Source organism: Ranitomeya imitator, chromosome 3 (assembly GCF_032444005.1).
Source record: "Ranitomeya imitator isolate aRanImi1 chromosome 3, aRanImi1.pri, whole genome shotgun sequence".
NCBI classification, from domain to species: domain Eukaryota; kingdom Metazoa; phylum Chordata; class Amphibia; order Anura; family Dendrobatidae; genus Ranitomeya; species Ranitomeya imitator.
In genome coordinates, this window is record NC_091284.1 from 235,248,352 (window position 1) to 235,263,808 (window position 15,457).

Sequence of the window (15,457 nt, forward strand, 5' to 3'; positions counted from 1 at the left end):
ATAGATTTGTTTGGTGGACGATTAATTGCAGGACTTCGGGGCTAATGAAAATTTCAAAAAAATCAATGGGGGTAAAATTGGCGACATCTACTTTTATTCCAGGGACTGCAGAAAAAGGGGGAATTTGAGGGGAAAATGACGTGTCATTATACCACAGCGGTGGGGGGACTGCGGTACTTGGTCCTGCCTCTGAAGCTTCAGCAGTGATGACCGACTCCGCTACCACCGGGCTGGGGGATCCCGTGGAGGAAGAGTCGTCATCACTGTCTGAAAACTGCTCAACTTCAGGGGCAGAATCTGTTTCGCTGCCGGAGCTGCCGGAGCAAAGCAGGCTGTAAGCTTGCTCCACGCTAAAAGTTCTGCGGGCCATTTTATCTAATTCCTCCCCTAACCCTAACCCTAACCCTAAAAAAATTTAAAAAAAAAAAATTATAATTTTTTTTTATTTTTTATAATCCTCTGCTGATGATGCAGGGATTACGGAGAACGGGGGTGGGTAAATTGGATGCTGGCGGAGGCAGATATTATGTTTTTTGTAACTGACAGGGCAGCACTTGAACTGTAGTCTCTCTCTCTTCTCTCCTAGAACAACTACAAGGAGAGAAGAGAAAGGTACAGCCCAAGTGCAGCCATGTTTATCAAATATTAGGGGTTTTGATCACTGTAATTGGACATATTACAGTAATCAAAACCCAGCAGCCAATGAGAAAATTCTCATAGGTTGCTGGGTCTCTGCTGGCAGATCATGGCAGGCGCACTGCGCATGCGCCCGCCATTTTCTTCCAGCAGAGAAGAAGAAGGGGGGCCAGGAGCCATGGGCTGAGGACCGGGGACCATGGACTGAGGACCGGGGACCGGGGACAGGAGCACTGATGTGCAGGCGGTATGGTGGGGGGCTCGGGGGCTCTATTTCTCTCCCTTCTGATGTGCGATCACATCAGAGGGGAGAGAAATGCAAAGCATTTTTTTTTTCATAAACTATTTGCAGCGATCGCAACCCTGGGGGTCTATAAAGACCCCCGGGATTGCGATCGCTCCAGGGGTCGGTAAAAACCGACCCCAATACACCGGGGGAAGCTAGGTTTTGGCGGGCGCATCTGCACTTGCGCCCGCCATTTTAGAGCCCGCACCGGAAGGAGGAGGGTCGGGGACCGGGGGGCACCTTCACCGGTACATTAGGTACCGTGGGGGGCTCGGGGGACCCTATTTTTCTCCCCTCTAATGTCCGATCACATTAGAGGGGAGAGAAACACAAAGCAAATCGCGTTTTTGGGGGGTTTTTTGCAATCGCCGGTAAACGGTTAATTACCGGCGATCGCAAATGCGGGGTGGGTAAAAAACCCCCCGAATCATGTTCTCTGGGGTCTCGGCTACCCCCGGCAGCCGAGACCCCGGAGAAATTCGGCCTCTGGGGGGCGCTATACACTTTTTCCACAGCGCCGTTAATTAACGGCGCTGTGGTTTAAGTACCCTTAGCGGCCGCCGTTAAAAGGCGTATCGGCGGTCGCTAAGGGGTTAAAAGCTGTTATAGTGTCTGCCATTACTACTTCTTGCTCTAACTGTAAAGAACCCTTTTCTATTTAGCAGCCGAAATCGCCTTTCTTCCACTGGTAATGAGTGCCCCCTGGTCCTTAGTAGGATCTTTGGAAGGAATAAGTGATGTGCCAGTGTTTTGTACTGGCCACACATATATTTATACATGTAAATGAGATCTCCTCTGAGGTGTCTTTTTTCAAAGCTAAACAAGCCCAACTTTTCCAACCTCTCCTCATATGAGAGGCCTTCCATCCCTTGTAGTAATCTAGTTGCCGGTCGTTGAATTGATTTTGATATCCTTTTTAAAATGTGAAGCCTAAAACTGGATCCCATATTCTAGATGTGGTCTCGCCAGTGATTTTTAAAGGGTAATAATACATTAGGATTGCGGGATTTTATCTCTCTTTTTATGCATCCTAGAATCTTGCTTGCTTTTGCGGCTGCTGCTTGACATGGAGTACTGCTGCTCAGCTTACTTGGAACCAGAATACCTAAGTCCTTCTCCTGTTCTGTAGTCCTGAGTACACTCCCATTTAATGTATATGCAGCAATAGGATTATTCCGTCCTAGGTGCATTACTTTACATCTATCTATATTAAATCCCATTTGCCAAGTGTTTGCCCATTCAGTCATCTTATTCAGATCATTTTGCAATATTGTAATGTCATTGTCAGATTTTAATATCCTACATAGTTTAGTGTCGTCAGCAAAGACTGACACTTTACTCTCAATCCCATCCACAAGGTCATTAATAAAGAGGTTAAAAAGAATCGGTCCTAACACAGATCCCTGCTGGACCCCTACGCTGACTATATCCCATTTAGAGAATGTACCATTTATGACAACTCTTTGTTTTCTCTGATTTAGTCAATTCCTTGCCCATCTGCATATAGTTTTCCCCAGACCCTGCTTCAGTAAGAGGATGTTATGTGTAACAGTATCAAATACCTTTGCAAAGTCCAGATAAATCACATCAGCCGCATTACCAACATCCAGATGTCACAGGGTTACCGCCACAGAGGCGATCCAGAGGATCGCAGCATTTGATTGCTCCTACTCCTACTCTGAAAAGAAGCATTTCACCTTCTTTTTTAATGGTGTTAATGTCTTTTGGCGGAACAGGGGTTAATAGGCCATGTTAGGAGTTCTGGGAGTATGAGCTCTCAGCTAAGCTTGGTTAGCCACTCCTATCCCCTTTATAATCTGGGTCCTGATTGAAACACATCATCAGAGCTAGCTTATGCTGCATGGCTAGGAGGAGAGGTGTTTTTGGTTGTTCTATGAGAAGGAGTTTTGGTGGCTAGGGGTTCATCAGGATGTCCAGGAGTATGTAGCCGCTTGCAGTGTCTGTGCGCATTCTAAGACCTCTTAGAGTTCATCGGGACTCTCCAACCCATGGAGATTTTCAGTAGACCTTGGACTCACTTGTTGGTTGATTCTATCACTGATCTACTTGTGTTAGCAGGGAATATGGTAATGGTATGGTCATGGATAGATTCAGTAAGATGTCTCATTTTATTGCATTACCAGCTTTACCGAACGCCAAATTTTCATCAGGGAAATTGCAAAATTGCATGGGATCCCGACTGATATTGTTTCTGACTGGGGGGGTACATTTTGTTTCCAAGTTTTGAAGGGCATTTTGCACCCGTCTGGGGATCCATCTGTCATTTTCTTCTGCATTTCACCCTCAGTCTAAGGCCGGAGTCACACATGCGAGAAACACGTTCGTGTCTCGCATGTGAACAGCAAGCTCTGGCGCTGGCACTTCGGAACGGTGCGTGCGGCCGCATAGGAACACATGGAGCCGCACGCTCCGCTCTGAAGTGCCGGCGCCAGAGCTTGCTGTTCACATGCGAGACATGGACGTGTTTCTCGCATGTGTGACTCCGGCCAAATGAGCAGACTAGACTCGTTAACTAGAATCTGGAGACTTATCTTAGGTGTTTTGTGTCTGAGAATCAGGAGGATTGGGTTATCTACTTATCATTAGCCGAATTCACAATAAATAATCATTGTCATGAATCTACAGGAAAGTCCTTGTTTTTCGGAGCATATGGGTTTCATCCTCAGCTCAGACACCAGATTTGTACTTACCACTTCATAGAAACCCAACATGTTAGTTAGACACGACTTATTCTTCATGAATCCATGCTGATTGTCAGTTATTATACAATACAGACCAAAAGTTTGGACACACCTTCTCATTTAAAGATTTTTCTGTTATTTCATGACTATGAAAATTGTACATTCACACTGAAGGCATCAAAACTATGAATTAACGCATGTGGAATTATATACTTAACAAAAAAGTGTGAAACAACTTTAAATATGTCTTATATTCTAGGTTCTTCAAAGTAGCCACCTTTTGCTTTGATGACTGCTTTGCACACTCTTGGCATTCTCTTGATGAGCGCCAAGAGGTAGTCACCGGGAATGGTTTTCACTTCACAGGTGTGCCCTGTCAGATTTAATAAGTGGGATTTCTTACCTTATAAATGGGGTTTGGACCATCGGCTGTGTTGTGCAGAAGTCTGGTGGATACATAGCTGATAGTCCTACTGAATAGTCTTTTAGAATTCGTGTTATGGCAAGAAAAAAGCAGCTAAGTAAAGAAAAACGAGTGGCCATCATTACTTTAAGAAATGAAGGTCAGTCAGTCCAAAAAATTGGGAAAACTTTGAAAGTGTCCTCAAGTGCAGTGGCAAAAACCATCAAGTGCTCCAAAGGAAGTGGCTCACATGAGGACCGCCCCAGGAAAGGAAGACCAAGAGTCACCTCTGCTTCTGAGGATAAGTTTATCCGAGTCACCAGCCTCAGAAATCGCAGGTTAACAGCAGCTCAGATTAGAGACCAGGTCAATGCCACACAGAGTTCTAGCAGCAGACACATCTCTACAACAACTGTTAAGAGGAGACTTTGTGCAGCAGGCCTTCATGGTAAAATAGCTGCTAGAAAACCACTGTTAAGGACAGGCAACAAGCAGAAGAGACTTGTTTGGGCTAAAGAACACAAGGAATGGACATTAGACAAGTGGAAATCTGTGCTTTGGTCTGATGAGTCCAAATTTGAGATCTTTCTTTCCAACCAACGTGTCTTTGTGTGACGCAGAAAATGTGAACGGATGGACTCTACATGCCTGGTTCCCACCGTGAAGCATGGAGGAGGAGGTGTGATGGTGTGGGGGTGCTTAGCTGTTGACACGGTTGGGGATTTATTAAAAATTGAAGGCATAGTGAACCAGCATGGCTACCACAGCATCTTGCAGCGGCATCTGGTTTGCGTTTAGTTGGACCATCATTTATTTTTCAACAGGACAAAGACCCCAAACACACCTCCAGTCTGTGTAAGGGCTATTTGACCAAGAAGGAGAGTGATGGGGTGCTACACCAGATGACCTGGCCTCCACAGTCACCAGACCTGAACCCAATCAAGATGGTTTGGGGTGAAGTGAGTGAAGGCAAAAGGGCCAACAAGTGCTAAGCGTCTCTGGGAACTCTTTCAAGATTGTTGGAAGACCTGTTATGACCTGGTGGTCAGGACAATAATGGACCTGGTGGTTAAGAGCACACGGAATGACCTGATAGTTACTGATAATAAGGACGAGCTCTGGGACGTGGGAACTCTGCTGACCGCAATCCCTAAACCTATCAAACACACTAGAAATAGCCGTGGATTGCGCCTAACGCTCCCTATGCAACTCGGCACAGCCTAAGAAACTAGCTAGCCCTGAAGATAGAAAAATAAAGCCTACCTTGCCTCAGAGAAATTCCCCAAAGGAAAAGGCAGCCCCCCACATATAATGACTGTGAGTAAAGATGAAAATACAAACACAGAGATGAAATAGATTTAGCAAAGTGAGGCCCGACTTACTGAACAGACCGAGGATAGGAAAGGTTACTTTGCGGTCAGCACAAAAACCTACAAAAAGACAACGCAGGGGGCGCAAAAAGACCCTCCGCACCGACTCACGGTGCGGAGGCGCTCCCTCTACGTCCCAGAGCTTCCAGCAAGCAAGACAACAAATTAAATAGCAAGCTGGGCAGAAAAATAGAAAACCAAAGAAATACAAGCTGGAACTTAGCTTCTGATGGGAAGACAGGTCACAAGAACGATCCAGGAGTGAACTAGACCAATACTGGAACATTGACAGGTGGCATAGAGCAAAGATCAAAGTGGAGTTAAATAGAGCAGCAGCTAACGAATTAACCTAGTCACCTGTGAAACTCAGAAACACCCACCAGAGGAAGTCCATGGACAGAACCAGCCGAAGTACCATTCATGACCACAGGAGGGAGCCCGACAACAGAATTCACAACAGTACCCCCCCCTTGAGGCGGGGTCACCGAACCCTCACCAGAGCCCCCAGGCCGACCAGGATGAGCCAAATGAAAGGCACGAACCAGATCGGCAGCATGAACATCAGAGGCAAAAACCCAGGAATTATCTTCCTGACCATAACCCTTCCACTTGACCAGGTACTGGAGTTTCCATCTCGAAACACGAGAATCCAAAATCTTCTCCACCACATACTCCAACTCCCCCTCAACTAACATCGGGGCAGGAGGATCAATGGATGGAACCACAGGCGCCACGTATCTCCGCAATAACGACCTATGGAACACATTATGGATGGCAAAAGAAGCAGGAAGGGCCAAACGAAATGACACAGGATTGATAACCTCAGAAATCTTATACGGACCAATGAAACGAGGCTTAAACTTAGGAGAGGAAACCTTCATAGGAACATAATGAGACGACAACCAAACCAAATCCCCAACACGAAGTCGGGGACCCACACAGCGCCTGCGGTTAGCGAAACGTTGAGCCTTCTCCTGGGACAATGTCAAATTGTCCACCACATGAGTCCAAATCTGCTGCAACCTATGCACCACAGTATCTTCACCAGGACAGTCTGAAGACTCAACCTGCCCTGAAGAGAAACGAGGATGGAAACCAGAATTGCAGAAAAACGGCGAAACCAAAGTAGCCGAGCTGGCCCGATTATTAAGGGCGAACTCAGCCAACGGCAAAAAGGACACCCAATCTTCCTGATCAGCAGAAACAAAGCATCTCAGATATGTTTCCAAAGTTTGACTAGTTCGTTCGGTTTGGCCATTTGTCTGAGGATGGAAAGCCGAGGAAAAAGACAAATCAATGCCCATCCTAGCACAAAAGGATCGCCAAAACCTTGAAACAAACTGGGAACCTCTGTCAGAAACGATGTTCTCCAAGATACCATGTAAACGAACCACATGCTGGAAAAATAATGGCACCAAATCAGAGGAGGAAGGCAATTTAGACAAAGGTACCAAATGGACCATCTTAGAAAAGCGATCACAAACCACCCAAATGACCAACATCTTTTGAGAGACGGGGAGACCCGAAATAAAATCCATAGAAATATGCGTCCAGGGCCTCTTCGGGACCGGCAAGGGCAAAAGCAACCCACTGGCACGAGAACAGCAGGGCTTAGCCCGAGCACAAGTCCCACAGGACTGCACAAAAGAACGCACATCCTGCGACAAAGACGGCCACCAGAAGGATCTAGCCACCAAATCTTTGGTACCAAAGATTCCAGGATGCCCAGCCAACACTGAACAATGAATCTCAGAGATAACTCTACTAGTCCATCTATCAGGGACAAACAGTTTCTCCGCTGGGCAACGGTCAGGTCTATCAGCCTGAAATTTTTGCAGCACCCGCTGCAAATCAGGGGAGATGGCAGACCAAATTACCCCCTCTTTGAGAATACCCGCCGGCTCAGGAACACCCGGAGAGTCAGGCACAAAACTCCTTGACAGGGCATCAGCCTTCACATTCTTAGAGCCTGGAAGGTACGAAACCACAAAATCAAAACGGGAGAAAAATAACGACCATCGAGCCTGTCTCGGATTCAACCGTTTGGCAGACTCAAGATAAGTCAAATTCTTGTGATCTGTCAAGACCACCACGCGATGCTTGGCTCCTTCCAGCCAATGACGCCACTCCTCGAATGCCCACTTCATGGCCAACAATTCACGATTACCAACATCATAGTTACGCTCAGCAGGCGAAAACTTTCTAGAAAAGAAAGCATATGGCTTCATCACCGAGCCATCAGAACTTCTTTGCGACAAAACAGCCCCTGCTCCAATCTCAGAAACATCAACCTCAACCTGAAACGGAAGCGAAACATCTGGCTGGCACAACACAGGGGCAGAAGGAAAATGACGCTTCAACTCCTGAAAAGCCTCTACAGCCGCAGAAGACCAATTGACCACATCAGCACCCTTCTTGGTCAAATCAGTCAACGGTTTAGCAACAGTAGAAAAATTAGCGATGAAGCGACGATAAAAATTAGCAAAGCCCAGGAACTTTTGCAGGCTCTTCACAGATGTCGGCTGAGTCCAATCGTAAATGGCCTGGACTTTAACAGGGTCCATCTCGATAGCAGAAGGGGAAAAAATGAACCCCAAAAATGAAACCTTCTGAACTCCAAAGAGACACTTTGACCCCTTCACCAACAAGGAATTCGCACGAAGGACCTGGAACACCATTCTGACCTGCTTCACATGAGACTCCCAATCATCCGAAAAGACCAAAATATCATCCAAATACACAATCAGGAATTTATCCAGGTACTCTCGGAAGATGTCATGCATAAAGGACTGAAATACTGATGGAGCATTGGAAAGCCCGAATGGCATAACCAGGTAATCAAAATGGCCCTCAGGCATATTAAATGCAGTTTTCCATTCATCGCCTTGTTTAATACGCACAAGATTATACGCCCCTCGAAGATCTATCTTGGTGAACCAACTAGCCCCCTTAATCCGAGCAAACAAATCAGACAGCAGCGGCAAGGGATACTGAAATTTGACTGTAATTTTATTAAGAAGGCATTAATCAATACAAGGTCTCAAAGAACCATCCTTCTTGGCCACAAAAAAGAACCCTGCTCCTAACGGTGATGACGACGGGCGAATATGGCCTTTCTCCAAGGATTCCTTTATATAACTCCGCATAGCGGCGTGTTCTGGCACAGATAATTTGAACAATCGGCCCTTGGGAAACTTACTACCAGGAATCAAATTAATTGCACAATCGCAATCCCTATGAGGAGGTAGGGCACTGGCTTTGGGCTCATCAAATACATCCCGATAATCCGACAAAAACTCTGGAACTTCAGAAGGAGTGGAAGACGAAATAGACAAAAATGGAACATCACCATGTACCCCCTGGCAACCCCAGCTGGACACAGACATAGATTTCCAGTCCAATACTGGATTATGAACCTGTAGCCATGGCAACCCCAAAACGACCACATCATGCAGATTATGCAACACCAGAAAGCGGATATCCTCCTGATGTGCAGGAGCCATGCACATGGTCAATTGGGTCCAATACTGAGGCTTATTCTTGGCCAAAGCCGTAGCATCAATTCCTCTCAATGGAATAGGATACTGCAAGGGCTCCAAGAAAAAACTACAGCGCCTAGCATACTCCAAGTCCATCAAATTCAGGGCAGCGCCTGAATCCACAAATGCCATAACAGAATAGGATGAGAAAGAGCAAATCAGAGTAACAGACAATAGAAATTTAGACTGTACCGTACCAATGGTGGCAGACCTAGCGAACCGCTTAGTGCGCTTAGGACAATCAGAGATAGCATGAGTGGAATCACCACAGTAAAAACATAGCCCATTCCGACGTCTGTGTTCTTGCCGTTCAGCTCTGGTCAAAGTCCTATCACATTGCATAGGCTCAGGCCCATGCTCAGATAGTACTGCCAAATGGTGCACAGCTTTACGCTCACGCAAGCGTCGATCGATCTGAATGGCCAAGGACATAGACTCATTCAGACCAGCAGGCTTGGGAAACCCCACCATGACATCCTTAAGGGCTTCAGAGAGACCCTTTCTGAAGATTGCTGCCAGGGCACATTCATTCCACTGAGTGAGCACAGACCACTTTCTAAACTTCTGACAATATATCTCCGCTTCATCCTGACCCTGACACAGAGCCAGCAAGATTTTCTCTCCCTGATCCACTGAATTAGGTTCGTCATAAAGCAATCCAAGCGCCAGGAAAAACGCATCAACATCACGCAATGCCGGATCTCCTGGCGCAAGGGAAAATGCCCAGTCTTGAGGGTTACCACGTAACAAAGAAATAATGATCTTTACTTGTTGAACAGGGTCACCTGAGGAGCGAGGTTTCAAGGCAAGAAACAATTTACAATTATTTTTGAAATTCAAGAACTTAGATCTATCACCAAAAAACAAATCAGGAATTGGAATCCTAGGCTCTGACATCGGATTCTGAACCACAAAATCTTGAATGTTTTGTATCCTTGTAGTGAGATTATCCATCCAAGAGGACAGACCTTGAATGTCCATGTTTACACCAGTGTCCTGAACCACCCAGAGGTAAAGGGGAAAATAGAGACAAAACACACTGCAAAGAAAAAAAAATGGTCTCAGAACTTCTCTTATCCCTCTATTGAGCTGCATTAGTACTTTAGGCCACCTGTACTGTTATGACCTGGTGGTCAGGACAATAATGGACCTGGTGGTTAAGAGCACACGGAATGACCTGATAGTTACTGATAATAAGGACGAGCTCTGGGACGTGGGAACTCTGCTGACCGCAATCCCTAAACCTATCAAACACACTAGAAATAGCCGTGGATTGCGCCTAACGCTCCCTATGCAACTCGGCACAGCCTAAGAAACTAGCTAGCCCTGAAGATAGAAAAATAAAGCCTACCTTGCCTCAGAGAAATTCCCCAAAGGAAAAGGCAGCCCCCCACATATAATGACGGTGAGTAAAGATGAAAATACAAACACAGAGATTAAATAGATTTAGCAAAGTGAGGCCCGACTTACTGAACAGACTGAGGATAGGAAAGGTTACTTTCCGGTCAGCACAAAAACCTACAAAAAGACCACGCAGAGGGCGCAAAAAGACCCTCCGCACCGACTCACGGTGCGGAGGCGCTCCCTCTGCGTCCCAGAGCTTCCAGCAAGCAAGACAACAAATTAAATAGCAAGCTGGGCAGAAAAATAGAAAACCAAAGAAATACAAGCTGGAACTTAGCTTCTGATGGGAAGACAGGTCACAAGAACGATCCAGGAGTGAACTAGACCAATACTGGAACATTGACAGGTGGCATAGAGCAAAGATCTAAGTGGAGTTAAATAGAGCAGCAGCTAACGAATTAACCTAGTCACCTGTGAAACTCAGAAACACCCACCAGAGGAAGTCCATGGACAGAACCAGCCGAAGTACCATTCATGACCACAGGAGGGAGCCCGACAACAGAATTCACAACAAAGACCATTCACGGTGACTACCTCTTGAAGCTCATCAAGGGAATGCCAAGTGTGTGCAAAGCAGTCATCAAAGCAAAAGGTGGCTACTTGGAAGAACCTAGAATATAAGACATAATTTTAGTTGTTTCACACTTTTTTGTTAAGTATATAATTCCACATGTGTTAATTCATAGTTTTGATGCCTTCAGCGTGAATGTACAATTTTCGTAGTCATGAAAATACAGGAAAATCTTTAAATGAGAAGGTGTGTCCAAACTTTTGGTCTATACTGTATGATCTACAATATATTTCTGCAGGTCATATCTTATAATGCCCTCAAAAATTTTGCGCACCTCTGATACAAGGCTTACCGTTGCCTGGGTCCACCTTCTTGCCTGTATTAAATATAGGTACCACTTGAGCCACCCTCCAATTTTGTGGCACCACACCTAGTACAAGAGAGTCTAAGAATATGAGATACAGTGGTCTGTCAATTATTGAGCTCAATTCACTCAGTATCCGTGGATGAATGCCTTCTGGGCCGGGGGATTTGTCAATGTTTAAATTGCTCAGATGTAGATGCAGTTCTTTTTGTGTTAAACTAGTTATATCAGGTGGTGAACTTTGATTTTTGCCTTGTTGAATGAGCCCTGTAAAAAGTGGCTGTTTCTCAGCCTTATCCTTGTTTTCTATAATTATCTTGCTATTGTCATCTTTTAAGGGGCTAACACCATGTTTTTTTCTTTTTGGCATTGTTGTGTTTATAACAATTTGGGGGAGTTATTTTAATGTCGCTGGTGATTTGTTTCTCTATGGATAACATTGCTAGCTTGATTTCTTTTTTACTTTTCTTATTTAGATCTTTATACTCCTGAAATGCTACTTCAGTGTTCTCGGCTTTCAAGATTTTGAATGGCCTTTGTTTTTGTCTTATTAAACTTTGTACTGTCTTATTTATCCATAATGGTTTCTTTTTATTTCTTGACATTTTATTACCAGAGGTTATAAGTTTTCTGCAGGATTCTAATAATATTCCCTTAAAATGCCCCATTTATGTTCGGTATTACCAGTTACCATGACAAGGTCCCAGTTTACACAATTAAGCTCTTCCCGTAATTTTGTTGAAATCAGCTTTTTTTATCACAACCATCGAATGTCTGGATAGTTAAAATCCCCCATTATAAGAACCCTATTACTCTTTGCTGCCTTTTTAATTTGATGAAGATTTTCATCTTCTACCTGTTCAGCTATATTAGGAGGCTTGTAACAAAATCCGATTAGCAGTTTTCAATAATTGCCATCCCAAAGTACATTTACCTATAGTGACTCTACATTGCTGTAACTCCCTCCAATGTCTTCATTTAACACAGGTTTTAATTTGGATTTTATAAAGATGCACATCCCTCCACCTTTTTTTATCTTTCCTGTCCTTTCTAAATGTAGTGTAGTGTAGTGTATTCTGTGACCATCATAAGAGTCTCCAGTTCGTTAATTTTGCTTGCTAGACTTCTAGCATTTGCCATCAGACATTTAATATTATTAGCACATTTGTTATTCCTACTCAGCTCCCTGCTTTCCTTGCATATCCCAGCCGCCCAAATCCTCATTAACCCCTAGTGTTCCACTCCTTTTGTCTACTCTATCACCTTATTAGTACCTTATTAGTCCCACTACCCTGGTACAACTAGGTTAATATTGAAGCTGCAATTTTGAACCACTGGAGTCATGACCCAGTCGGAAGTGTCAGCGGCAGAAACCCGGAGCTCTTAACTTAATTCTGGATTTCTCGGGTTGGATTCTGATCTAATTTTGAATCACACTTTTGTAGCTGCAATCCAGTCTGAAATATCACAATTGGTAGGACATATCTCACACGACCCTGGCTCTCCAGCGTTGCTACCTTGCAAGGATGCATGAAATACTTCCTTGGCAGACAAAGTGTTAAATACAGTTAATTTTATGCTTAGCGTCATTACTTTTGGATATAAGCTTGTATGAAGCTGTGATAAAGAATCTTTCTTGTTTTTTCGATTTCAGATATATAATGACAACGAAAAGAAATTACAGAGATTGTCAGGCAAATGGGGCATGGAGCAATTCCGTTCCTGTGTGCGAAGGTAATATCTAATTAAAAGGTAACGCAACATTTGATAACAAACAGGAAAAGTAAGAAATGTAAGAAAACTGATACACACGTAATGGTGCAGTCCATCAAAAAATAAAAGCAGAGAACTATAATGGCATAAGGTGGCATTTTCAAAACGACAAGAAATACTTGAAGTTTACTTGTTAGCATAATAAAGCCTTCTTCACACAATATGTGCACAATGAGTTTCTTTTTTTACTGTGATTTTCCAAAAATGTGGAAATTTTTTGGAAAATCACAGCAAATAAATTAATTGAGAATGCATTGTGTGAACCCTGCCTCAAGGGGTTTATCTGAAATTTCCCCAACCACCCAAAAAAGACTCTTTACTATAAATGATCAGTGTGTTTTCTTTGTCTTATCTGCAGTCTGCTATCTGTCACAATACATAACATTTCTTTTATGATGTATTCCCAGTTCTATTTCAGCAGTGCCGCAGTGGAGTTTTGAAAGAAATGACAGGAAAAATTCATATTTTTTTCCAAGACCCTGAGGCAACAATCATAGCATGTTGAATATAGCTTAACCACTCATTCCCAGAGACTTATTACAACTCTGTATAACATTTCCATTGTTCAAAGACGTAATATGGCAGCTGTCGCAATCTTTAATTTTATCGTGGTATGCCTCATAAGTCAGGCACAGACTTAATGGGATTCTGTCAGCAGTGTTTTTCTACCTCATCTGACAGCAGCATGATGTAGGCAAATAGTCCCTAAATCCAACGGTATATCACTTAGTTTACTCTGCAGTTGTGACACAATCAGAGTTCTTAGATGCAGCATAAAGCAAAGCTGAGAAATCTGATCCTGCCCACACCATTCTCCCTGTGTACATAGTGTATTGACAGTAAGCTTCTTATCACAGGAGGGGGCGGAGTCAGACAACTTAGCATTTACCAGCTAGTCACAGCAATGATAATCACAAGATGATAAAACCTTCATTGTAAGCAACAACACACAGCCTAATAAGTGACGCATCATTGAATTCAATTTTTTAAACCCTGCCTCATGGTGTCTTCAGATTACATAGCAAAAACCTGCTGACAGATTCCCTTTAATAAGATTCTGTTGATTCTGACGGGAAAATAGTGCTGTAAGCTCAATTTACCTATTTTTTAAGGTATTATGCCTTTTGAAATCTAGTTTCTAGAGGAGAAAAGGCATCATATTGCCAGGATTTATTAAGACTGGCATTTCTTATGCCATTTTTAAAGAGGGGCATGCAGGAATAAGGTGAGCCAAATGCATTAAGAGCTGCATGGCACTTACTGGGTATAATCATGTCCCGTCCCACCCCAACTCTGCCCGTTTTGGCAGAATTGCTTGAAACTGTTATGAAAACACCAAGAGTCTCAACTCTGCATTGTTCAAGAATTTTCTGGCTATTTAAAGTGCTTTTTAGCAACAGAATACTGGCTTTAACATATTAATGACTGCTCTGCCGCAAAGTGCCTCTGAATTTATCCTACAGAACAATTGGTACTCTGTATACTTCCGTATAGGTACAGTGCACCCTTCTCTGCCATGCGCCTGAGGCCTATAGGGCTTTTCCCATTTCAGAAATGTAGGACATAGCCAAGGGTCTGATAGGTGTGTGTCTCAATGGTAAAACCTGAATCTATCTTGAAAAGGAGTGTCCTCCATCTACCTGATCAAAACAAGAATGAATGGACAGGCGCGTGAACAGCTTCCTCCATTCGATTCTATAAGAATTCCCGAAACAGCGGACACCCAGTCTTGAGATACTGTAGGTATTGATCCTTAGGACACAAATGGCTAATTTGGAATAACACTTTAAAAAAAAAAACTATTAATATTATTCATTCTTGTTGTTAAAGGATAAAATAAGGCAACTTCAGTTCTATACATAACGTGTAATGTATTCCACCATGTTCTGCACCTTGGAAATTGGGTGGCACGTTCTGTATACTGAACAGAGAAAGTCACAATCTTCTCTCTAGTGTTAAGTTTCTAAAATCTTTTCCTTACAGTTTTAATCCACATATTATTTACTTCTATCACTTTCAGTGCAGCTCTGTGAACCACCATTTGCCATTTTCAATGGGCATTATTATCCAGAGAAAGAGGAATACTCCTACCTCGATTCTGTGAGATATGTATGCAGTGGAAATCTGCAAATTATAGGAGACCATAACATTTTCTGTAAAGAGGACGGAACGTGGAGTTCTGATGCCCCGGAGTGCAAATGTAAGATATGTTTTACAATATTGTATCTAGAATAACTTACTTCTTTGAATAGCATACATTACATACGCCATCTGTGAGCAGTGGTAAACTGGAAATATAGACGATAAAATAATTTTATAAAGGCCAACTTTTCATAGCTAGATAACCAGGTCACGGCATAGATATTGTGTGATGCTCCAACTTATAGCTATGCTAAGATGTATGTTATTAACCTTTATATATATACAGTGTGTATATATATATATATCTATATATATAATTGTCTAAGG

The 15,457-nt window shown here is 43.5% G+C and overlaps 1 protein-coding gene across 1 annotated transcript in view; it reads left to right on the forward strand.

Annotated features, from left to right (window-relative positions):
• LOC138669634 (complement receptor type 1-like) overlaps positions 1 to 15,457 on the forward strand; it is a 139,949-nt gene that overhangs the window by 76,963 nt on the left and 47,529 nt on the right. The window contains exons 12-13 of the mRNA XM_069756282.1: positions 12,870 to 12,949; positions 15,009 to 15,188. Coding sequence (XP_069612383.1) covers positions 12,870 to 12,949; positions 15,009 to 15,188 — 260 coding nt within the window. The remainder of the gene's footprint in view (positions 1 to 12,869; positions 12,950 to 15,008; positions 15,189 to 15,457) is intronic.